Source organism: Capsella rubella, unplaced genomic scaffold (genome assembly GCF_000375325.1).
Source record: "Capsella rubella cultivar Monte Gargano unplaced genomic scaffold, Caprub1_0 scaffold_6, whole genome shotgun sequence".
Taxonomy (NCBI): domain Eukaryota; kingdom Viridiplantae; phylum Streptophyta; class Magnoliopsida; order Brassicales; family Brassicaceae; genus Capsella; species Capsella rubella.
In genome coordinates, this window is record NW_006238918.1 from 13692458 (window position 1) to 13717716 (window position 25259).

Here is a 25259-nt window from a genome sequence, read left to right on the forward strand (position 1 = left end):
TTATGTTTATGCTATTTACAATTTTTGTAGTATTTTTGGAGTAGAAAATAATGATATTTTTGGAAAAAAAAACTTAAAATATGCTATCTAAGGGAATTTATTGATTTGGAATTAACTTAATACTGTATATATTTAAGAAAATTTCATAAAATAATAATTTGTTTGACAACATTTGGTTCAAATAATATCAAAAATTTATAACTATATACAAATTTTATTATAAAGATAATCAAGAAAAAATAATTAAAGACTCTGTTTTTTAATGTTTTTCTCTGCTTCTGTTTGTTTCCTCTGATTTATTTCTTTTGTACTCTTGGTTACTTCATTCTCTTCACCAAAAAATTCAGTTCACTCTTTTGAAGATGAATCTATAACCATTTTTCAAATAAACAAAAAATACTTATTTTGTTGTTACCTTCGATTTCATACCTATTTTGTATTGGTATATAAAAAAAAAAAACAATTAACTCAAAGAAAAGTACAACTTTTACATGGTCTAGTAATGACGTAATCAGAGCAAAACTCGACACGTAGACGAGTATGACCAACTACGGAAGCTTAGGAAACAACAGTAAAAGACCACACAAATTTGGTCTACACAACGTTAGCTTTAACTCAGAGAGAAAACAAAAAAAACCAAAAAAAACCCAAAAAAAAAAAAAAACTCAAAAAGACTCATCAGTTTCTTTTTTTCTTCTTACAAAACTACGGTTTTGTTTTTCCACAAATTCACATTTGTCTATATCTCACTGTGAATGAAAGGAAACAAGAAAGACTCATCGGAGAAACCCATATGGGATCGGACCTCATCGAATATATCCATGACCCGACCCGGTCGTTTAATGATCTGGCTCCTCCTCTTCATCTCCGTCACTTATATCATCTACACTCTCAAGATCGTCTCCACTTCACACCCTTGCCAAGAAGATCTTACCTCCTATGACTCCGACTCAATTCTTCATCATCAAAGACCCGCGAAAAAAGCACTCACGGTTCCGGTAACGGCGGCGGAGCACGAAGCCACCGATCTAAACCATGTGGTGTTCGGTATTGCTGCGTCGTCGAAGCTATGGAAACATAGGAAAGAGTATATCAAGATTTGGTTTAAGCCAAAGAAGATGAGAGGATACGTGTGGTTAGACAAAGAGGTAAAGATTAAATCAGACGCCGGAGATCAAGAAAACCTCCCGCCGGTGAGAATCTCCGGTAACACGTCGTCGTTTCGTTATACTAACAAGAAAGGACACCGATCAGCGATACGGATCTCGAGGATAGTTTCCGAGACGCTGATGAATCTTGATTCTGAGGAGAAGAAGAAGAACGTGAGGTGGTTCGTGATGGGTGATGATGATACCGTGTTTGTTACGGATAATCTAATTAGGGTTTTGAGGAAGTATGATCACGAACAGATGTATTATATTGGGAGCTTGTCGGAATCTCATTTACAGAACATTTTTTTCTCTTATGGAATGGCTTATGGTGGTGGTGGTTTTGCTATTAGTTATCCTTTGGCTGTGGCTTTGAGTAAGATGCAAGATCGGTGTATTCAGAGGTATCCGGCTTTGTATGGTTCTGATGATCGGATGCAAGCTTGTATGGCTGAGCTTGGTGTTCCTTTAACTAAGGAGATTGGGTTTCATCAAGTAAGTAAACTTTTTTATCTTGATCTTGTATTGTTGGTTTTGTTAAATTGGGTTATAGTGCTTACTTAGATTGGTTTGGCTTAAAAAGTCAAAGTTGATGATTAGTGAGTAATTAGCATTCATAGTAGTAATTGGTTAAGGTTTGTTAATGAGATTTAATGCTTTAGAAGAAGTCATGAGAGGTAAGTGTTGAATAGATTAAAGGTGAAAGCTTTCTTTTACATAAATCTAGATTGTTTAATGACTTCACATTCGTTTTATCTACTAGTAGTAAATTTTGGTAGATGTGTGAATCTTTATTGCAATGGAGTTTATTAACTTTAATAATTGACATTAATTTAGTGAATTTATGGAGATCCGAGTTCTGTGTCGCACTACTTAAACAGCCGGCCAAAAAGTTAACCATTGGAAATACCAATAAGCTTCGTTCGATAGAAAAAGAAAGGTAAAGGTGAATTGTTTAGTCTAATTAGAACGAATTAAAAAGTGATTAAAGCAGAATAATTCGAACACTTAAACAGAGTCAGTCTTTGTCCATAGTTAGATTCCGAGATGTCGGAATAAGACCCGTTTGGTCAGTTTTCAACCTTATAAAGTCTTAAAAGACTTGTGAGTTATGTTGTGACTCTCTCTTTTCCTCTACCCGCAATGTATAACACGTGAAAGCTACGCTCCTCTATTCACAGTTTTCATGGTTTTTGTAACAAGTTCTTTAAATTTTGTTAATTCAGTTTTTTTTTTGTATTTCATTTGTAGTACGACGTTCATGGGAACCTCTTTGGCCTCCTAGCTGCACATCCGGTAATACCGTTTGTATCAATGCACCATCTTGATGTTGTGGAACCGATTTTTCCAAACATGACTCGTGTTCGGGCCATTAAGAAACTAACTACACCGATGAAGATCGATTCGGCCGGGCTTCTCCAGCAATCAATATGTTATGACAAGTACAAAAGCTGGACGATTTCGGTCTCGTGGGGATACGCGGTCCAGGTGTTCCGCGGATCTTTTTCTCCTCGCGAAATGGAAATGCCTTCTAGGACTTTCTTGAATTGGTACAAAAGAGCGGATTACACTGCCTACGCGTTCAATACTAGGCCCGTGAGTCGCAATCCTTGCCAAACACCGTTTGTTTTCCACATGTCAAATGTGAAATTCGACCCGCAGTTGAATACGACGGTTAGCGAATACACGAGGCATCAGGATCGGCATCCGGCTTGCCGCTGGGATATGGCTAACCCGGAGGAGATCAACAATATAGTAGTCTACAAAGAACCGGATCCTCACCTATGGAGCAGGGTAAGTGAATAAAACTTTTTATATAAGAAATGAATTTTTATTTCTTTGGATTAATATGTTAATGCTTAGTGATTATTATGTTTTTTGGGCAGTCACCAAGAAGAAACTGTTGCAGAGTATTACAAACAAAGAGGAATAATACATTATGGATAAATGTTGGTGTATGTAGAGCAGGTGAAGTCACTGAAGTTAAGTAATACCAAATTTTGTAATAAAATGAATTTTGATAGAGAAAATATATTAGAGGCACCTTCTTAGGCTTTTTAATCATATGGTTTTTGCCAGCTAATTATTTAATTTTACTCCATATATCTTTATATGTTGTTTATTGCGTTCCAAGTCTCATTTTCTCCCATTGTTCACATGTGTGTGAATGATCTGGGTTGAAGTCATTGTGATCCATTTTCACAAATTTTTCTCTTTTTAAGCAAAACGTAAAGATCTTTTGGTTACTCCACAGAAGAAGATGATTTAGAAATAATCAGAATCATAAGCATAGGTAGATGCTAAATACGATGGTGTATCCATAATTGTAATTCCTAGCTTTACACAAATTTGAGTAGTCTTTTACCATTTCTGCTCTTTTTTTTTTCCAATACCTTAATAACTTACATTCTATTGTATCTTCTATTTCTAGGTTAGAGATTATGTAGATGATTCAAACGGTAGCTAGGATAATATGATTTACATCTTACTTGATTCAAAGAGTCTATGCCATTGCCACTACAAATTCTATATTTGCAAGCTAACTAGAATTAGACTTATCGCCACCACAAATTATATATTTGCAGGTGCTCTAGCTCTACGTTATTGGTTTCAAACACTTAGTTACTAAGTTTTTTTTTCTAAACTGTTTTTGTCGATTTAAAGTTCTAAAACATTCAGCTAAATATCATTTTTATCGGGGTTTTTTATGAATATATTTTAACATTCATACAACTAAAAGAAATATCTATATTTGCAAGCTAACTAGAATTAGGCTTAGGCAATCGGAATTTTAGGTCAGAAAATCAAAACCCATAGTAAAGACTTTCGTCGGCGTAAGATTTGGTAGCGTAGAGCGTCTCTGGGTAGGTTTGATCGGAGAAGAAAAAGCCGAGTAGCGGAGATTGGAATAATCGAAAACCCTAATTAGAAAAATACATTTTTTATTTGTTTAGGGGAAATGAGATCTACCAATGTATATGTGTAATGTATACACATGTGTATTTTTTTTTATTTTTTTTTTTTAGTTCAAAAAAAAAAATACACACGCGTCCAAAACTACGTCGTATTGTAACGGCACTAATCTAATGATTAAACAAAACATTTATTAGCTGGAGCGTTTTAACGGTAATAATAATTTTAAACAATAAAACAATTGACATTAACTTTTCTTCTGTACATCATATTGTAACGGCACATCATATTGTAACGGCTCTAGTCTAATGTCCTTTAATTTTTTGCTAAAATGAAATTACTTTTTAAAAGCTAATTTGACACATTTTTGCTCTTTTTTATATAACGAAAATGTAAAATTGGTTAATTGGACAAACAGGTACAAAGATGTTCATGATATAGGTGTAGAAACAGAGCTGAAAACAGAGCTATCACTATAAACAGAACAAATGAGAAGTTAACTTGCTAACCATGAATTCGTGACCTGAACCAGTGCTGAACCAGTCCTAGTAGCATTGTATTCTTATAACATCGCAACGACATGATTCAGGACTGAATCGTTTTCTCAATCGTGTGAGCAAGTTGCATACATGTGTTCGATATAGATTGTTGTGTTTCCCCTCATTACGTTCTCTCCTTATATAATACAACGTTGTTTGAAAAGCTAGCAGAAGCAGAATATAGTAGTTCCCTTCATACGAACGTGTGGTCCGACGATGAAATAATTTTGACACATTAATTTTTAGTTACAAAACTTAGATTATTAAATAAGAAAGCATATGTAATTTACTGTTACTATATAAGCTTTTCTAATATAATAATAATATTAATTAAGATGAAAAAAATAATATTTTCTTTTTTCAGTTGTCTACAGTAACATAAAATGACAAAAACCACATGGAGATGCGGGGTATCGATCCCCGTACCTCTCGCATGCTAAGCGAGCGCTCTACCATCTGAGCTACATCCCCAATTTGCTATTTAGTTTATCTTAGAAGTACATATAAATATATGGATGAAAGAGGTTTTTTTATTTTGTAAAAATCAAAAATAATAACAGATTCATTCACCAAATTTTTTTAAAAACTCACATAAATCTCTCAAAACCGTAAATTTCCTAAATCCCCTAATAAAATCTTCAAAAATCATGATTTTGAATACAACCCCTTTTAGAACATTCTACAAGTTGGTGAAGCATCATATCTACAGATTCACGATGATTTTCATTGACTTTTAATCTAGTACACTGTACATAATAAAACTCTACTTACGTACACAAGACCAAAGATCTCTCCTTTGTTTTGTTGTGTCATCACAGTCTATTTAAAAAAAACACCTTATTATAAGACCTACCATTGTTGATTAATCAAATATCTTCAGCCGCCTTATTCAATTATAGATTACGTTTCATATAATATATATACTTATACTCATACTTGTCTCTTGTATCTCTCTCTCTCAGTACTCATGGGTCTTCTAACAGATTTCAAACAACTTCAGATTCCAGGGTACGTAATAAAGACACTTTGCGTCATTGGTTTCTTTAGAGACATCATCTATGCTCTTTGTCCTTACATCGGTCTACCTAGTTTTCTTGACCACTATACCTCTCGTCCCGACACGAGTCCGAAGCCGAAGAGTCTTGTCGAAGATTTAGAGTTAGTCCCTGTGGTTCGTATCTCGGATCTTTTGACCGTTCCTGATGATTGTTGTACGGTGTGTTTATCCGATTTCAAGCCTGACGATATGATTAGGCAGCTTCCAAAGTGTGGACACGTGTTCCACCATCGTTGTTTAGACCGTTGGATCGTTGGGTGTTGCAAGATGACGTGTCCTATTTGTCGGAACCGGTTCTTGTCGGATGACAATTACACCGAGATGGATTCTGATTCTGTTTCGGTTCAGTGGTGATCAAGAAGTGGAATATATCAACTAATAGTGGTTTTTACTTTTTAAAACACTATATAATATGTAGCATCCGATGAATATAAAAGTTCTGGATAAAATTTTGGATTTGTATAATGTTTATTCGAAAAAAATATGATAAGACATCATTATCTGTGAATGATACTTTTCGTCTCTATCATATATATACACAAGTAAACGAGTTAGGGTTTTTTTTCTTCCTCTTTGCTCAGAGGTTTCTAGAATCAACAACAATGGTGGAAGACCACAAGCACGAAGAATCGATCTTGGAGAAACCTGTTCATAAGGTTCTCGGTGGTGTAAAACGTATGGATCTATCTCTATATCTTCGAATTGCACTCTGTTTTTGCTAGGTTTAGTATCTTATATAGTGACTTTGCTCGATTGAGTAGTTGACATTGTGATTTTGCTCTTCTTTGAAACTGAATTTGAGTGTGTATTTGTAATTCTTGTATTTAGCTGTCTGTTTTGGTCGAACATAAGCTAAAAATTTTGAAAAGACTCAGAAACTTTGCTTAAAATCTGCATTCATTATTTGCATGTAGCTGCTGATATATTCCTTTGGAGGAACAAGAAGGTATCTGGTGGAGTCTAATTGGTGCTATAACTGCGTCTTGGGTATTATTCGAGTTAATCGAATACCATTTTCTCACTTTGCGATGGCTGCTCTCGCAGCATTGTTCTTGTGGTCTAATGCTTGTACCTTCATCCACAAGTAAGTTTTTGAAACACCCTTTCCATGTTTGAGTATGAGATAACGATGCATCAAGTGCTTGATTTAACTGATTATTTGTTCTCAGGGCAACTTCTTGACATTGTTCTATATTGGTAATGATTCATACGCATCTTATTGCTTTTAACCTGACAGGAATCTCACTTGTCTAGCTTGATACTTAGCCTTAGTTTTTTTGGTTTTATTGTTTGTTTCCAGCTACTGTCCTTCTCTTCACAATTCCTGTGATTTACGAAAAGTATGAGGACAAAGTAGATGCCTTTGGGGGGGAGAAAGCGATGAAAGAAATCAAGAAGCAATACGCAGTACTCGATGAGAAGGTTTTGAGTAAAGTCTTGAGCAAGATTCCAAGAGGAGCTCTGAACAAGAAGAAGGATTAAGGAATGTAATAAGTTACAACTCATTGGAAATCAATGGTTCAAAACATGTATTGTTGGAAAGCTTCTGTTGGTTGATAAAACCCTTTTGGTCTTTTGTTATTAATTATGTCCATTATAAACTTGGGTTTTATTTCAACGAAAAAGATTTAGAGTATGAGATGGATGCTAAATATTGTTGTTGGTATGTACTTACTTCTATCAGCTTTCCATTATGGTATTCGTCGTGTCAATCAATATATGATAAATCCCACAAATAATAAACTAAAGTCGTAACAATTTTATTTTCCATTAATTTAAAAAACGGGTATATTTGTATTTCACTTTTTTCAAAAATGTTAATTTTCGTTAAAAATGGAAACATATCAACTTTTTAGTTTGTTTGCTGACAAAAAAAAAAGGAATATATCAAGTAAGTTGGTTTAAGCCCGATAAGGTTTAGTGAGGCCCAATAATTTCTCTTCACAACGGTCACTAAGTATCGTCTCTTTATATATTTTGTTTGATAATGAATTGTTGCAGATGGTTTTCTCATTAATTTATACTTTTTTTTTTGAGTTTTTTTCCTTTTTCGCTCTCGTTTTTTCTTGTTTCATTGGAGCGCTTCAGAGTTTTGTTATCGAAGGCTATCATCATCGGAGTTTTGGTAAAGGCTATCATCATCGTCATCGTCATCGTAAGTTTTCTCTTTTTGAGATTTTTGTTTTCATTGATTTTTTAAGGATTTAACTTTCTTGATTGTGTTTTTTCTTGGGTTTAGAACTTATATTGTTCAGATTCAAACTCCTATTTAAAGAAAACAAAGAATTTTGCGATTCTTAGATTCAAAATCTCCTCTTTTGAAATTTTCGATTAGGGTTTGTTGTTGTTTTAGATTTTGGTTTTAAATCAAATTTCATTATCTATGGATCTTAGATTCAAATTCTCCTCTTTTAAAATTCGTAACTGCGATTAATCTTTGAATGCATGGCTTTGTTTTTCGATTCTTTGTTTCAAAATCTCCTTTTTTATAATAATTTGTAATTGCGATTAAAAACCCCTCTTTTTGTCTTAGGGTTTCTATCTAACTCTGTCGATGATTGACGCTATGCCCACACCATCACTGAGGTATTTCTTTAAAAACTTTAATTATTTGTTTGAAAGTTTTTAATTTTGACTAAAAAACCCAGAAAAAAGGGACGACAACACATATAATTGTTGTATGCCTGGTTCTAACTTGGGGAAACTGTTCTGTATCATCTACAATGTCTAACGCAAGCAGACAAAGATCTATCTTGAAGTGGTCTCTGAATCAAGTAAGCCTTGTCTAGTTATGTATCCAAGATTAATGAATTCAATATCTTGGATCAAACTTGGCAAGCATGACCAGATAAAACTTCATTATATATCTCACGTATGTAAGACTTGTCTTTTGATATTATTGAAAACCCAAAAGAAAGGGACGTCAACATATGTGCTTGTTGTATGTCCGGTTTCTAACTTGGGGAAATTGTCCGATATAACACAAGCAGACAAAGAGATATATTTTGAAGTGATCTTTAAATTAAGTAAGACTTGTCAAGTTATGTAACCAAGATTCATGAATTCAGTATCTTGGATCAAACTTGGCAAGCATGATCAGATAAAACTTCACTATATATCTCACATATGTAAGACTTGTCTTTTCATTTTATTGAAAACCCAAGAGATAGGGACGGCAACACATATGATTGTTGTATCTCCGGTTTCTAACTTGGGGAAATTGTCACGTCTATAATGTTGCCTAACACAAGCAAACAAAGATATATCTTGAAGTGGTTTCTAAATCAAGTAAGACTTGTCAAATATGTATCCAAGATTCATGATATCAATATCTTGGATCAAACTTGGCAAGCATGATCACATAAAACTTCATTATATATCTTGCATATATGCCTTTAAGGTAATTCAAGTTGTCTGCTGAGACTTTATATCTAGCTGAGCTGGGATAGCATATGGTATTCAATGTTCTGCATATGTTCTTGGAGGAAAAAAATGAAATGTCCTTTATTAAGGCTTCAATGATCTGCTTAATCTAATGATTGGAGACATGGATTCAATAATCTGCTTAAAGATAAGAATGATAATGTTCAATGATCTGCATATTGATTAGAGGAGAAATGTATTTCAATGTTCAATGATCTGCTAAAAGCTGAGCTGGGACAGCATAAGATATAATCTGCTTATTGATTAAAGGAGAAATGTCTTTTTAAGGAGACTTGTCTAATGATGGTGTTACAGAGATTGGCAAAATTCAATTTTCTGCCTAAGTATAAGAGTATATCTAGCTGAGCTGGGACAGCATGATGTAAAATAATATTCAATGTTCTGCATGGGATGGAGGAGGGGAAAAAATTCAGTCTTCTGCTGAAAGATAAAATGCTAATGTTCAAGGATCTGCATATTGACTGGAGGAGAAATGGATTTTTAAGGAGGCTTGGCAAAATTCAATGAAACTATATGTAGCTGAGCTGGGACAGCATGATGTAATAATATTCAATGTTCTGCATGGGATGGAGGAGGGAAAAAAAATTCAGTCTTCTGCTGAAAGATAAATGTTAATGTTCAATGATCTGCATATTGACTTGAGGAGAAATGTTTTATAAGGAGGCTTGTCTAATGATGGTGTTACAGAGATTGGCGAAATTCAATGAAACTCGATATCTAGCTGAGCTGGGACAGCATGATGTAATAATATTCAATGTTCTGCATGGGATGGAGGAGGGGAAAAAATTCAGTCTTCTGCTGAAAGATAAAATGCTAATGTTCAATGATCTGCATATTGATTGGAGGAGAAACAAATTGTTAAGGAGGCTTATCTAAAGATATATTGGGTGTCCAATGATTTGCTGAAATCTATGTCTAGCTGAGCCTGGACAGCATATGATATAGTAATATACTCAATGATCTGCATATTGATGGAGGAGAAATGGCTTCTTAAGAAGGCATGTTTAATGATATATTAAGAAATTGTCCAATGATCTGCTGAAATCTATGTCTAGCTGAGCCTGGACAGCATATGATATTGTCCCGTATGTCTACAATACTAGTAAGTTCATTTTTCCGAAACCGAAGGTAAGTTTATTTCTCTTTTGTTCATATTTCTAGCAAAAGTTAGGTAAGTGAAGAACTAACCGACTTATTGTAATATGTACTAATCACATCTTTCTGTTGACCTTTTCTTAACAGGGGAATTGAGTTTCTGCAGGAAGTCAGTTTAGGGTTCATATTCTTTTCCGATTTGATCAGGTACATTATCCTTCCCTAAACTAAGTTATGATTTTCACAAGAACTTCCCTTTATATAGTTTGTCATTCCTTGGCTGAATCTTTCTTTTGACCAGGTAAAGACTGATAACTGTTTTGCAATGAGTTATTAGTTAGCTTGTCCTTTTAGATTTGTGTCTCAGGTAAGGTTTGACTTCTCCCTTTGATTTTCCAATAGTATTATGTTATGGGGTTCGTTTGAATTATCATAGTAGGAGTTGTGGAAGAGTGCTCTCTATACTCTTTATACGAAAAGTTTAGTTTATGCGGTGACTTTTGGAGTTCATAACAGGATAAGGTGAACAAGTTTGGTGCTCTCTTCACATCTATACTTTGACTTATAAGAGATTAAAAAAAAAAAAAAGCTATGGTTTCTCAGGTACGCCCTTGTCTTTACATTGCTTCTCTGATTTCATAACTCTATAATACTCTTTATAGGAATAGTTTAGTTTCTGTGGTGGCTTTTGGTTTTCATAACAGGATAAGGTGAAACAAGTTTGGTGTTCTCTTCAACACTATTGGCGAGCAAGAAAATAACTTTGGTTTCTCAGGTACGTCCTTGTCTTTACATTGGTACTACATTTGAATTTTGGAATGACATGACTCATGAGTTTGTCTTAGGTTTGAGTTAGTCGTTTCTTGCTTTGAGAAAGCCAACAAGAAATGTAATGAGTAGAGCACGAGGTACATATATTTAGCTGTAGAGAGAAATTCTCATGATTGTTTTATTTTTGGTCTGGCCATTGAAGAGAAGACATATCACTGAAACCAACTTCTCTTTGCCTTGATTCATTACAGGAAACCAAGTTATTGCAGGAATGGAGTTTTTGAGGATTGATTACATGGTTCCCGCTTTTTAATCAGGTCAGTGTATTCTTATTTAAACCAAATTATTTTAGTAGCAATGAGTTCGTCCAAAGATCGCTTGGTTAAGACTAACGTTAAAACTTCAATTGAACTACTAACTCATTAAAGCAAATATTAATCATGAACGCAAACACACACACTAAACGCAAACACCTCCAAACACAAACACAAACACACACGTGATGCTAACAAAAACATGAACGTGAACGCAGAGGGTAAACGTAAACAGAAACAAAAACTAAATGTGAAAAATACACAAATACAAATGCAAACACAAACACAAATGCAAACACAAACACAACCAACTTACCAAAAAAAAAAACAAACACAACCAGAACCACGTCCAAACAAAACCTCAAACGCAAACGCAACACAAACACGTTCAAGGGCAAACGCAAATGCAAACACAAACAAAAACTCAAAAATAAAGGCACACAAACGCAAACACAAACACAAACGCAAACACGTCCAAACGCAAGCACGTCCAAAAACAAACAAACGCAAAAACACGTACGCAAAAATAAAGACACAAACACAAACACGTCCAAACACAAACACAAACACGTCCAAAAACAAACAAACGCAAACACATGTGAGCAATAACATGAACGTGAACAGAAATAAAAGCAAATGTGAAAAAACCGCAAATGCAAACACAACACAAACTCGAAAACGTCCAAACACAACGCAAACGCTAAAACGTCAAAACACAGACCGCAAACACGTCCAAACAACACAAAAAATATGCCTGAGCATATAATCCGAATTCAAGCAATTGGATCTGGAGCGGTCCGGAATTTTTGAAATCCAGCCAGAGTTGGTAATTCAAATAATTCGGATCGGGTAATACGGATCCAGTTTGGGGTCTAATCGTGTTTAATCACCTAATTTAGATCCAAATTTTGGTCATGTAACCGAACTTTTCTATGTTTCAGACTTTCAGTTACACTTTAGGTTTTTCAAAAAAAAAAATTGTAAACCGAACAGAAATCGGAAAAATCCGAACCGATCATAATTTATCGAAAATCATTTGGATCGTATTCTGATCTAAACATCCCAATTTGAAAAATTTATCCGAACACACCGAAACCCAAAAATAACAAATACTTAAAAACTAACATAAATATACGTGAAGACCAACAAAATATGGTGAGATTCGCGATAGGTCGAGCTCAAAAATTAATCGGACTATGTGCCTAATTCAAATATATTGTGAACAAAATTTAAGGGTCATCTAGTCCTAGTCCGAAAAAATCTGGACATAGAACGAGAGAGCTCGACCAATCCTAAATTATCGAAAGTCATTTGAATCTTTTGTTGCGGTCCCATCCGATAATCTTTCAAGAGCTGGTCTTTGACCTTTAGTGATACCCTGAGCTTCTCCCCTGAAGATGGGAAGAGAGGAGGCGAGGGGAGCTTTGAAAAGGGAGGTTGGAGGGGGGGGGGTGTACAGAATTTCCAGCATTCGATCCTGAGAGATTCATGCATACTTCTAGGTAGGCATGACCACGGTTACGGTTAATGCGGTTATGGTTAATTAACCACCGGTTAACGGTTATAATTTTTTTAACTATAACCTTAATCATTATATATACGGTTAAGACGGTTACGGTTATATACGGTTACGGTTAATTACGGTTACGGTTAAATACGGTTACGGTTATTTGATGATTATTATAATATTAATATTGGAGATAAAATTTTATGAAATATTATTTATTTTACAAGTAAAAAACATATTTGATTTCAATTATTTATAGTGAATTAGTTAAATCTGGGTATTGTATACAGTTATAATATAATTTATTTTAAAATTTTAAATATGCGGTTAACCGAGCGTTTAACCGTACGGTTAACCGACGATTAATTACGGTTAATTATGGTTACGGTTAATTAACGGTTACGGTTATTATTATTTTTTAACCGTAACTAATTTACTTTTACGGTTAACGGTTACAATTTTTAACCGTTTTATACGGTTACGGTCCGGTTACGGTTGATAAACGGTCCGGTTACGGTTAAAAATACGGTTAAGGTTAGCTTTTGGTCATGCCTACTTCTAGGTCTCTCAGGCGAACGCTTGCGCCGCCAGTCCATTTCTCTCGTTCTAATAGAGGAGAATTGGTCTTGGTACTGAGCTCGACCAATCCTAAATTACCAAAAGTCATTTGAATCTTACTCGGATTCTAAACATCTTAATCCCAAACATCCAAAATATGAATGATCCAAAACACACCCAAGCCTAAAAATACAAACACATACAAAACAAGATGCATGTTCAATCCAAACTTAGTTATGTTTAAGTTATAAATTTAACATGTCTAGTTAAAATTCCAAAAATTTTAGGCCCCTTCTTGCAAAATTATAAGTTTATTGCAAATGTAGGACCTTTATAAACTTTTTAGAAAACCAATATTTAAAAATTGCTACACGATAGGCATGAAAGCAAACCAAAGCCTATGATAAGATCTTATGTTTCCTCAAACCATTGGTCCGGCATCTTAATAACACTAAAAGTTTTAAAAACATCAAAATATTATTGCAAAATTAAAAAAACAACAACATTAGAGGTATATATCACTAATAAAATTATTTATTTACATTAAGGTTTTTTTAATCTATTTTATTATGTTATCGAATTATTTTAAATATTACACAAGTAAAAAGTTAAAACTACATTAGAAGCTGATTACGAAAGGTATAATATTTTTTGTGGTCACTTTTCTTGATGTTCTATGTTTGATTTTTTTTTAATTATTATATACAATGCATTAAAAAATTATGTAAAACATTTTTAAACTTTTTAAAAGTTTAACTGTTATTATTTTTTTTTACTCTACACGAAGTTTAATCTGAAGTATTATTGACCTTGCTAAACATTTTATGACAGGACGAGTTGTAAGACATGACGAGTTTGAATTGATATTGATAGAAACAAATTTCATTAATTTCATACTTAAATACGGGTAAAAATATATATTTTACTATTTTTTAACAACAACAATATATGATATGTATAATCAAAATGATTTAGTAAAAATTGATAATATATAATCTTAATAATTACAAAATAAACTCAAACAAAATTTGTAAATTTTCTAAAATATGAATTAAAAATGTTTATCCCACCGAATCAAAATCTAGTAATATGTATACACAGAAAATATGGATTGTGATTTGCTCAGTTATACACATACTAGATTTGGACCATACGTACGTATGAAGTTATATTTATAAAAAACCTTTATATATTATTTAGCTGTAAATATTAAAAGATGTACATGTGTATATATGTTAGAGATGTTAAATAAGATTTAAATACGAAATGTGAATATATATTGGATGAAATCACATATATATACCAAATCGAATCAAAACTAACGAATAACCAATATATCATGTATTCATGTTGAGTAGTATCATTTGAAAATGATAGTTAACGGATGTTAAACCGTATTCCTAGTATATAAAAATCCTTTAAAAACTTTTCTATATTTCTTAAATCATTTTTAAAAAACTCTTTAGTAGGTTTCTTAATTTAATTTGGATATTCCCAAACTTAGGTAAATAGTTCGACACCAAATCGTGGATCTTTCTAAACATGTAACATATATATATAGAATAATTCGAATATATAGGTAACATTCATTTTGGAGTAGCACTCACTGAAGCCACCGTTGAAAGTTCGAAGAATGAAGTCAGTGTAACTTATCGAATTTGTTTTCTCAATCGACCACTGAGTAATATATTTGAATTTGTCAATACTATATGCTGATTTATGAGAGAAGGTTCATCTGGGATACAACAATAACAATATATTATAAAATTTCAAAATATATAAATATATATTAAGATGATTTATTTTATTGTTGTGACTAATAAATATCAAGTAAGGTTTATCCAAAGTTTTTGTGGTTTATAAGAGACCACAAAACAACAACAAAAAATCATTATCAAAACTTTGAGGTCTCTATGCCTTTATCATCAAGATTCAACAGCTATAATATCATATAAATATATCAATTTCATTAGTAAACTCCGCAAGAAGCTCTTGAGGTCTCCACACACCTATATAAAAGTTCTGGGGTCAATTTGAAAATACTGTTAATTGTTTTCGCCGAATTTTTAATTTTACTAAATTTTTCATAAGCCAACCTGGACAAGTTTAAACATGGGCTCAATTTATCATAAAGCCCATTAAATAACAAGAAATAATCGGCCCGTTAGTCGAGAAAAATCGTCACCGGCGTCTTCCGTTCACTTTTTCTCCGTCATCGTCTCTCTCTGTCTCTCTATCATAATCTCGGAGAAGAAAGATCGTCTTCGTCGTCTGGTTGAAGAAAAGAGAAAATGAGTGGTCACGATTCGAAATACTTCTCGACGACGAAGAAGGGAGAGATCCCTGAGCTCAAGGAAGAGCTTAATTCCCAGTATAAGGTTTTTTTTTCCTTAACCTCACTCTCTTTTGTCTTTTACATGTGGATCTGTGATCCGCGGCCATTGTTATAGTCACGATCTCTCGTTCGATGATCTTATTCTCCTTATAACTTAGTTTTTCTTATACAAATTTTGGTAGATCTGTGTAGTTTCTGGATTTGAATTTTCAATCTGTAAAGGTTGTTGCTGTTTTTAGTGATTTTGGTTTCGTTCTGTGGGAAGAAGGATGATTCTGTAAGTTATAGTGATATTTTTGAGCAATTCATTGAGATATAACTAGGATTGGAGAGAAATTGAGAATGGCTTATGCAGTGGATGTGTGCAATATCGTAGTAGCTTTAGTGGAGCTTAGGTTGCTGAATCAGAGCTCGTTCAATCTAGATCAGTGCATTTGTTATAGGATCAGTGATGGTTAAGTGAACTGGTTTTTTTTTGAATTTAGGAGTTTTCTTTGCAAATGAAGAGCCTAAACTAAGCTATTGACTTTAGTAGGAATATCTGGCACAGGTCTTTTTGATATTTTTGTGCTCAACTCTGTTCCGTATAACTTTTCTGCTCAAAGTTATAGTTCAGTACGATGGATATGTTTGGAATGATGCTTTTCTATTTTGCTTCAGTTTCATTAACCTTTCGTGTATACTTTCTGTTTCATAGGATAAGAGGAAAGATGCAGTTAAGAAGGTTATTGCAGCAATGACTGTTGGAAAGGATGTTTCTTCACTTTTCACTGATGTAGTCAATTGTATGCAAACGGAAAATTTGGAGTTGAAGAAGCTTGTTTACTTGTATCTCATAAATTATGCGAAAAGCCAGCCAGATCTTGCTATTCTGGCAGTTAATACCTTTGTAAAGGTAGCACTCAAACACCTGACATAGTGGCATTCCTTTGTTCTGTTCTGACCCTGGGGAATAAGAGAAAATGGAAAGGAACTGATCAAATGATCATTAGCTTAATTGTGTTAAATGATCATTAGTTTAATTGTTAATTTGTGTTCTGCAGGATTCACAGGATCCAAATCCGCTGATCCGCGCTTTGGCTGTGCGGACAATGGGCTGCATTCGCGTTGATAAGATCACAGAATATCTGTGTGATCCTCTTCAAAAGTGCCTAAAGGTTGATTTTGTAATCCTACCCCTTCTTTGGAAATAGAGATCAAACATCTCTATTATTGCCTTTAAGCATCTGTTTCATTTTAACCAGTCATTATTTACACTATCATGTGCATATGTTTTTTCTTTAGGATGATGATCCATATGTCCGGAAGACGGCCGCGATTTGCGTCGCTAAGCTTTTTGACATAAATGCTGAATTGGTTGAGGATAGGGGTTTCCTTGAAGCCTTGAAGGATTTGATATCAGATAACAATCCGATGGTTGTTGCCAATGCTGTAGCAGCCCTTGCAGAGATTCAAGAGAATAGTACTAGCCCCATATTCGAGATCAACAGCACAACCCTTACAAAGCTCCTTACCGCTCTAAATGAATGCACTGAGTAAGTCCTCTCCTTATTTCCATTTCCGTAGTTCACTGCATTCTCTTTAGTATTAAATATCTATGGTCTTTCATCGAGAGCTTTCTTAGTTTAAGAACATGAAGAGCATTGACCGTAAGTTTAGGGATTAGTGGAATGGTGATGGGTTATAAAATTGCTAGCTAGATGTGGTATGACTTCAGCTTGTTTATGCTTTGTCTCCATATCCATTATCAGACATCAGATTGGGTTTTATTTTTTCGTTATTGAAGGTTTTATCTGTAGATAATGAATGACCCACTGTTTTAAATGTTGGGAAAATGAGTTCTGGATAAACTTTTGTCAGCTCCACTTTTGGTACTGACTATGATCATCGCAGGTGGGGTCAAGTTTTTATTTTAGATGCTTTATCGAGGTATAAAGCAGCTGATCCCCGTGAAGCTGAAAATATTGTTGAGAGAGTCACGCCACGGTTGCAACATGCCAATTGCGCTGTTGTGCTTTCAGCTGTTAAGGTGAGCAACTTTCATTTGATTGTTTTCTTCTGCTGCTAATTGTAGCATGTCAAACTTGCTTGTAAACCATCATCTACGCCTTTGCATATATTCTAATGCGCTCCCACTTCTGTTTTTATTTTTGGTACTTGCCATACAGATGATCCTTCAACAAATGGAACTTATTACCAGTACAGACGTCATTCGTAATCTTTGCAAGAAGATGGCTCCACCCCTTGTTACATTGCTTTCAGCAGAACCTGAGATACAATATGTTGCACTTCGTAACATTAATCTGATTGTCCAAAAACGACCCACGATTCTTGCCCACGAAATTAAGGTAGCTTGACCTGTGCTTCGTGATTCTTAGAAGACGTTACTGTTGGATCCTTGCATTTTACTTATGTTGCAAAGTTATGTTTTTTGCTTTTAGGTTTTCTTCTGTAAGTATAACGACCCAATTTATGTTAAGATGGAAAAGTTGGAGATTATGATAAAACTTGCGTCTGACAGAAACATAGACCAGGTATCTTCACTTAAGGTTACCATCTTCTGTATATATCTATTATTGTTGGTGCATATCATTATGATTTTTCGAAAATGCTACTATAGGTTCTTCTGGAGTTTAAAGAATATGCAACGGAAGTTGACGTTGATTTCGTTAGAAAGGCTGTTCGTGCAATAGGCCGATGTGCTATTAAACTAGAGAGAGCTGCTGAACGGTGCATCAGTGTTTTGCTTGAGTTGATCAAGATCAAAGTAAACTATGTTGTTCAGGAGGCCATTATTGTCATCAAAGATATCTTTAGAAGATATCCAAACACGTAAGTTGACATTTTTTAATTCTTAATCACTGTCGAAATATCGTCTTGAATTCTTTGTTAATTTTGATGTGCTATGTCAAATTTCATACAGGTATGAGTCCATAATTGCAACACTCTGTGAGAGTTTAGACACTTTAGATGAACCAGAAGCTAAGGTAATGAACTTTCCTGGTTTCTTGATTTATAAAATTGGAAAACTATCTTAATTGTGATCATAAACCACTGTACTTATAATTGTACATCTATTGGAAAATTTCAACTTGGAAGGCATCTATGATATGGATTATTGGTGAATATGCTGAAAGAATTGACAATGCCGATGAGCTTCTTGAAAGCTTCCTTGAGAATTTTCCTGAGGAACCAGCACTGGTCCAGCTGCAGCTTCTAACTGCTACTGTGAAGCTATTTCTGAAGAAGCCAACTGAAGGCCCTCAGCAAATGATTCAGGTTCGGCCTTTCCATTGCCCACACTGTTTTATGATCGATTCATGTGCATGTATGTGATGACAGGCATATTTTCCGTTTTATTTGATGTTTTCAGGTTGTCTTAAATAATGCCACTGTTGAGACGGATAATCCTGATCTCAGAGATCGTGCATACATATACTGGCGCCTTCTATCTACTGATCCTGAGGTGTGTGTCATCTTGATATTCTATAGCTATTTAGTACCCAGCTAGTCCAGAAGGAATTTATTCAGAATTGTTTGTTCAAGCAACAGTACCCCGTTGAGCTTTCTCTTGAGATACATATTGCTGAACTCATTATTTCTATTCATTAGGCGGCCAAGGATGTTGTATTAGCTGAAAAACCTGTGATTACTGACGACTCAAATCAACTAGACCCATCACTTCTTGATGAGCTGCTTACAAATATTTCGACCTTATCCTCTGTGTACCACAAACCCCCAGAAGCTTTTGTTACCCGCTTGAAAACCACAGTTCAGAAAACAGAAGATGAGGACTTTGCGGAAGGAAGCGAAGCAGGATACTCATCTAGTAATCCGGTTGATAGTGCAGCTTCCCCTCCAGCCACCACAGGTAATATCCCACAACATGCCGGAAGACAACCAGCACCTGCACCAGCCGTCCCAGCTCCTGTGCCCGATCTGCTAGGTGACCTAATGGGATTGGATAATGCCGCTATTGTCCCGGTTGATGAACCCATAACTTCATCTGGGTGAGTGATATCTTGAAAATGACAATTTCTAACTTTAGGGACTAGTTTATTACATTAGATCAATTTCGGTTGCCTAGTTCATAGTGAAGCTCATCGAATCTTATGAACTCGATTGCAGTCCTCCTTTGCCAGTTGTCGTGCCAGCTTCAAGTGGTCAAGGTCTGCAGATAAGCGCTCAATTATCTCGAAGAGATGGACAAGTATTCTACAGTATGCTCTTTGAGAACAACTCACAGACGGTACTTGATGGTTTCATGATTCAGTTCAACAAGAACACATTCGGCCTAGCAGCTGCTGGACCTCTTCAGGTAACTCTATCTGAATCTACTTTAATGTCTGAAACTTAGTTCCGAATCTTTTGAAACCGATATCTTTGTTTGTACTGTTTCAGATTCCGCCTTTGCAACCCGGAACATCTGCAAGGACAATGCTACCTATGGTCTTGTTCCAGAACATGTCTCCTGGGCCTCCAAGCTCTCTATTACAAGTTGCTGTCAAAAACAATCAGCAGCCTGTTTGGTACTTCACCGATAAGATTATACTTCATGCTCTTTTCAGTGAAGACGGTAGAATGGAACGTGGAACCTTCCTTGAGGTAACATAACATTGTACCAAACTTGTGCTTTTCGTATCTGTTGGGGTTTTGGGAAAATAGTAACACATCTGTAAAACCAAATTTATTAGAGATAGATTTGAACGGTTTGGGTTCTTTATTTGGGGATATCTTTAATTTTCAAAAGGACTTACGTTTTGGTTCGTCTTTTCACAGACGTGGAGGTCATTACCGGACTCGAATGAAGTCCAGAAAGAATTCCCCGGGATCACCATCACAAGCATCGAATCAACCATTGATTTGCTCACAGCATTCAACATGTTCTTCATAGCAAAGCGCAAGAATGGGAACCAAGACGTGATCTACTTATCAGCAAAGGATCCACGAGATGTACCGTTTTTGATAGAGCTCACTGCAATGGTGGGTCAACCAGGTCTCAAATGCGCAGTGAAAACCCCCACTCCCGAGATCGCACCACTTTTCTTCGAAGCTGTCGAGCTTCTCTTCAGATCTTGAAAATTCATTGTTGTCAAACCCAAACCTAAAAGGTTTCAGATTCTTTGTTGTTTCGTTATTTCCCTCCCCTTTTGTTTTGTTTTTACTGAGTTTAGTGTATGTAATAAACCCTATGTTTGTGTTATTTATGTTGGATCCTTTTAGTTTGATATTTGTAATGCTTCACTCTTCTCTTCTAATTCTTGTATTGAAACCACTTTATCCTCTTTTGATATTTGATCCTGGAATTGCTGGTTTCTGTACCAATGAGAAAAGATCAAACACCATCAAAGTACCATATCACAATGGAAACGCAGTGGTCTTCATACATTGGAGCCTTTGTGATGTTGGACAACACCAAAACTTTCAAACATTTCTTCCACTTGAGGCCGCTAGACCAAAGACAGCTCTCACAACGGATGCTACAACCATGATTCATTGTATGTTAAAAGGAAATGTAAATTCCGACACTTCTTGCAAACTGGTGCGGTCATGATCTGCTCGAGTTATGAATTTTCCGATGTACAAATTCACATGACGCAATGGGTTTCTGTTTTTTCATGTTCGTATTATCCAAATAGGCAAATACGTAACACTAGCTCAAAACCTAATTGTTCAAGTTTTTTCACCTTGTTAGTTTCTTCCTAGTTACTCCCATTTGCGGAAAGTATTATAAAAAGAAATACCTAGAAATATAAAGAGTATACTTCTTGTTGTACAAGAAACATAAAACAAAACTTCAAAAAAAAATTATAGCGAAAGATTTTACTATATTTTGAGTTACTGGACCACTTTTTTTTTAAATACTGGCTTTGCTGTAAAATATTTTCCTTATTTCATTTAATTTATTTAACATATATTTTTTAATGGATAGCTTTCTTTTTACTTTTATCGTAAAAAGATAAAGAGTTTTGAGTGAAGGAGAAAAAAAGAGAGGGGTATAATTTTTCCAGATCTCAGCTTCAACTATCTCTTCTTCTTTCTTCTTCTTCAATCTTGTTAGTATACGAACATGGAATCAGAGGGAGTATCACGACCGTTGATCCACGAGCATGTTATGGTGCCTTGGAATGATCTGAGGAAAGGTGATTGTTGTGGACGCTTCCAAGGTATCAGTGATGGCTACTACTGCAAAACCTGTGACTTCTTTGTTCACAAGAACTGTGGCGACTCCTCTGAATGTATCGAGCACCCATCTCACCCTGCTCACACTCTTAAGCTTCTACTTAAAGTAGTTCGTTCATGTGATTTATGTGGAAGGAACATCAAAAATGTAATATATCATTGTGAGATATGTGACTTCGATGTAGATCTATACTGTGCCAAGTACCCACCACCAGAAGTTCTTGAAATTTCCGAGACGCACCACCACAAACTCACCCTTATCAAGAAGTCCCCAAATGAGAGCACGGAGCTGGACATGTTCGACTGCGCAAAATGTGGAGAGGTTGCTGGGAAGGTGTGGTGTGGGTTTCCTTACAAATGTCATGAATGTGATTTATCTTTCCATGTGGACTGTGTATGGAATCCGCCTGAGGTAAACCCCCTGTCAGAGGTAAACCACTCTTACCATACTTTACACCCTCTTAAGCTCCACATAGGTCAACCTCCGGACTATTCCGATGGTAAATGTCGTCTTTGTGCAAGAAAGATCGATGATAGAATCTTTTATCATTGTTCTGCTTGTAACTTCAGCTTGGATATGCGTTGTGTTTTAAACACACCACAACAATCTGTTATGGATTTGAAAGTTCACGCTCACCAACTCACCCTTCTCCCAAGACTAGATTCTTTTACATGTAATGCTTGCGGGCTAAAGGGAGATCGAAGCCCTTATGTATGTTTTCAGTGTGGTTTCATGATACATCAAGAGTGTCTTTCCCTTCCACGCGTCATAAACATCAATCGGCATGATCACCGTGTTTCTCGCACTTCTGTTCTTGGTGCTGTCAATTCTGTATGTGGAGTTTGTCATCACAAGGTAGATTGAATTTGGGGCGGGTATTCTTGTCAGAGGTGTCCTCAATATGTGGTTCATGCGAAATGTGCTACTAGAAAAGATGTGTGGAACGGGAAAGAACTCGAAGCCTGAAGAGACAGAAGATATAGAGCCATATGTGGTAATAGATGATAACACAATACAACATTTCAGCCACAAAGAGCATCACCTCAAGTTTCACGTTAGTGGTCTTCTCTGCGAGGAAAGCAAGCGGTGCAGCGCTTGCACCCAGTCCATTTGTTTCCAGTCCTACTATGACTGCAGTAACAATTGTGATATTTTTCTCCACCAAAACTGCGCTAAATCTCCAAGAAAAAAATGGCATGTGCTACACAATGACCGGCTTACATTAGTCACAAAAGAGGGTCATAAATTTCTTTGCCACGCTTGTCATAGACTGTCCAATGGTTTCATCTACCAATGTGGAAATAAGAATTTAGATGTTCTGTGCGGTTCATTTTCAGAGCCGTTTGTCCATCCAAGCCATCCGCAACATCCTTTATATTACATCCCATCAGAGGAACCACACAAATGCCATGGTTGCAACAGCAGTAAGTTACCATCTCCTCCTGTGCTTACGTGCATTGAAAGTGGTTGTGGATATGTCTTATGCTTCCATTGCGCCACTTTACCACAAAAGGTAAAGCATAGAGTAGACGATTATCTTCTCTCACTATGCTACGGCGAAGAGGCCATTGGCAAATACTGGTGTGACATTTGTGAAAAAGAAACGGATCCAAAGACATGGTTCTACACGTCTATAGATGACAGAGCTAGTTTGCATACAAAGTGCGTGATGGGAGACTTATCAGGGCTCATGCCAGGAAGCACGGTAAAGTTTTTCAGCAAGTCATATAAGGTGCTTCTCAACGATAGTATCTATCGTCCATTTTGCATTGGGTGTAAGTTACATTGCATTTTTCCTATCATCTGGAAAATTGGAACCTCAGATGAATACATTTGCTCTTTGGACTGCGCACGCATAATATTTATGAATAGATGAGAGTCATATTTATTGTTCAATTTAAGTCTTTTTTTGGGTAATGTAATTTTGGTGTGCCATTCAGTTTGCATGCAAACCATTTTAACGTCGAACTTTTTTCTGAGTACAAGGTGTCTGGTAATGAGTTCAAGTTTTCATTTTATGACGTCAAGTTTTATTTATTTTGTGATATGTATGAACTGAAATAAAGGTAGAATTATAAGTTGTAGTAAAGATAATTATATATGACCACAACACCGAGAATTTTGGTATTTTTTAGATCAACAAAAAAGAGTTACTAAATCTGCAAAACATCAAGAGAACTAGAGTCAAGTGTGATAGTGATTCTCACCTCTGTTTGCATTCTCACCAGATCCGGGTTTGAACCCGATCTTTCTCAAAAAGATATTTATAATTTGTAATGATGTTAAAAAAAAAAAAACTATAGTCAAGCTCAGATTATTTTTATTTGTTTTCTTTTACTCATACATATGCTTAATTATTTATACGTTATATTAAATTATTAATGCTTACCATTTATACGTTAGAAAAAAAATTCTGATACCAGTGCTGATAATTTTATGTTTAAAAAGACTAAGAAGAAAAAAAATTTATGTTTAATTTTGTTTTTTACATATGTTATATTAATGCTACAATTCTTTTTTTTTTTTTTATAATAATCAACATTGAAGGGATTGTAGTAGAACACTACTACTAATTTTAGACTTCTATGTAAAAACATGAACTCATCGAATAAGTTAACAACAATAATCCCTTAAACTGTTTGTAAATGAATCTTATCAAACATGTTATATTTTTCCTTTTTTTTTCTGTGTACATTTCTTTTCTGATATATGCTAATATGCACATCAAGATTAATTAGTTTTATGATATTTTTTATTACTGAGTTTAGTGTATGTAATTGTAACAACCCGTCTAGTCGGATCATCCGCCATGTGGCACACCCCGCCACATGGCATCCTTACAACGCTGCAGCGCATCGACCCTAACCTCTTTTCTATGGGCTCAAACTGCGCAGTCCACTTACTCGCAGTCTCCTGGCCCACCAGGTAGGTTATTGATGCGCCTGGCGTTCCTCGAACTCAGGTCCTCACCCTTTAACAACCTTCCCACTTGACAAGTTGTTACCAACTGACCATCAGATCAATTGGTAACAACTTGTCAAGTGGGAAGGTTTGAACTGCAGATCAATTGGTAACAACTTGTCAAGTGGTAAGGTTGTTAAAGGGTGAGGACCTGGGTTCGAGGAACGCGAGGCGCACCAATAACCTACCTAGTGGGCCAGAGGGCTGCGAGCAAGTGGGCTGCGCAGTTTGGGCCCATAGGAGAGAGGTTAGGGTCGATGCGCTGCAGCGCTTGTAGCTGCCATGTGGCGGGGTGTGCCATGTGGTAGGGGTTCCCACCGGGATGGGTTGTTACAATTAAAAGTCGACTTTTTATGTAACAACCCGTCCAGTGGGATCATCCGCCATGTGGCACACCCCGCCACATGGCATCCTTACAGCGCTGCAGCGCATC

The 25259-nt window shown here is 35.5% G+C and overlaps 5 protein-coding genes, 1 long non-coding RNA gene and 1 other non-coding gene across 11 annotated transcripts; 6 read left to right on the plus strand and 1 right to left on the minus strand.

Annotated features, from left to right (window-relative positions):
• The first annotated feature begins 655 nt into the window (after nt 1-655).
• LOC17881995 lies at nt 656-3249 on the plus strand. The gene is made up of 3 exons (XM_006287474.2): nt 656-1643; nt 2400-2942; nt 3035-3249. The coding sequence occupies exons 1-3, from the start codon at nt 756-758 to the stop codon at nt 3137-3139; spliced, it is 1536 nt and encodes a 511-aa protein (XP_006287536.1). The 5' UTR covers nt 656-755; the 3' UTR covers nt 3140-3249.
• Nucleotides 3250-4998: 1749 nt separating this feature from the next.
• Nucleotides 4999-5071, minus strand: TRNAA-AGC. Its single transcript has one exon. It is a non-coding gene; the product is annotated as a tRNA-Ala (tRNA).
• Nucleotides 5072-5567: 496 nt separating this feature from the next.
• Nucleotides 5568-6165, plus strand: LOC17881749 (E3 ubiquitin-protein ligase RHA1B). Its single transcript, XM_006290075.2, has one exon. The coding sequence runs from the start codon at nt 5568-5570 to the stop codon at nt 6009-6011; it is 444 nt and encodes a 147-aa protein (XP_006290137.1). The 3' UTR covers nt 6012-6165.
• A 1496-nt stretch (nt 6166-7661) lies between these two features.
• On the plus strand, nt 7662-11514 carry LOC17881120. Of its 5 annotated transcripts, none has more exons than XR_002833187.1 (8): nt 7662-7812; nt 8191-10229; nt 10344-10403; nt 10498-10563; nt 10713-10799; nt 10901-10971; nt 11042-11104; nt 11219-11514. It is a non-coding gene; the product is annotated as an uncharacterized LOC17881120 (long non-coding RNA). The 5 variants fall into 5 exon arrangements; XR_002833186.1 differs by having other exon boundaries at nt 8191-8243; nt 9396-10403; XR_002833185.1 differs by having other exon boundaries at nt 8191-10403.
• Nucleotides 11515-15523: 4009 nt separating this feature from the next.
• Nucleotides 15524-20974, plus strand: LOC17883600 (beta-adaptin-like protein B). Its single transcript, XM_006286964.2, has 15 exons — nt 15524-15724; nt 16379-16576; nt 16725-16838; nt 16966-17216; nt 17575-17710; nt 17850-18029; nt 18123-18215; nt 18302-18513; nt 18605-18668; nt 18781-18960; nt 19055-19147; nt 19294-19691; nt 19810-19999; nt 20083-20286; nt 20461-20974. The coding sequence occupies exons 1-15, from the start codon at nt 15638-15640 to the stop codon at nt 20758-20760; spliced, it is 2700 nt and encodes an 899-aa protein (XP_006287026.1). The 5' UTR covers nt 15524-15637; the 3' UTR covers nt 20761-20974.
• Nucleotides 20975-21751: 777 nt separating this feature from the next.
• Nucleotides 21752-22749, plus strand: LOC17882917. The gene has a single exon (XM_023781155.1). The coding sequence runs from the start codon at nt 21752-21754 to the stop codon at nt 22727-22729; it is 978 nt and encodes a 325-aa protein (XP_023636923.1). The 3' UTR covers nt 22730-22749.
• A 4-nt stretch (nt 22750-22753) lies between these two features.
• On the plus strand, nt 22754-23741 carry LOC111830091. Its single transcript, XM_023781156.1, has one exon. The coding sequence runs from the start codon at nt 22767-22769 to the stop codon at nt 23739-23741; it is 975 nt and encodes a 324-aa protein (XP_023636924.1). The 5' UTR covers nt 22754-22766.
• Nucleotides 23742-25259: the final 1518 nt, after the last annotated feature.

Coding starts and splice junctions, on each gene's coding strand:
- LOC17881995 (XM_006287474.2), top strand. CDS start 756: ATGAAAGGAAACAAGAAAGACTCATCGGAGAAACCCATATGGGATCGG. Junction 1,644..2,399: donor AGGAGATTGGGTTTCATCAA/GTAAGTAAACTT, acceptor TTTCATTTGTAG/TACGACGTTCATGGGAACCT. Junction 2,943..3,034: donor ATCCTCACCTATGGAGCAGG/GTAAGTGAATAA, acceptor TTTTTTGGGCAG/TCACCAAGAAGAAACTGTTG.
- LOC17882917 (XM_023781155.1), top strand. CDS start 21,752: ATGGAATCAGAGGGAGTATCACGACCGTTGATCCACGAGCATGTTATG.
- LOC111830091 (XM_023781156.1), top strand. CDS start 22,767: ATGTGGTTCATGCGAAATGTGCTACTAGAAAAGATGTGTGGAACGGGA.
- LOC17881749 (XM_006290075.2), top strand. CDS start 5,568: ATGGGTCTTCTAACAGATTTCAAACAACTTCAGATTCCAGGGTACGTA.
- LOC17883600 (XM_006286964.2), top strand. CDS start 15,638: ATGAGTGGTCACGATTCGAAATACTTCTCGACGACGAAGAAGGGAGAG. Junction 16,839..16,965: donor CTCTTCAAAAGTGCCTAAAG/GTTGATTTTGTA, acceptor TTTTTTCTTTAG/GATGATGATCCATATGTCCG. Junction 19,148..19,293: donor TTCTATCTACTGATCCTGAG/GTGTGTGTCATC, acceptor TCTATTCATTAG/GCGGCCAAGGATGTTGTATT.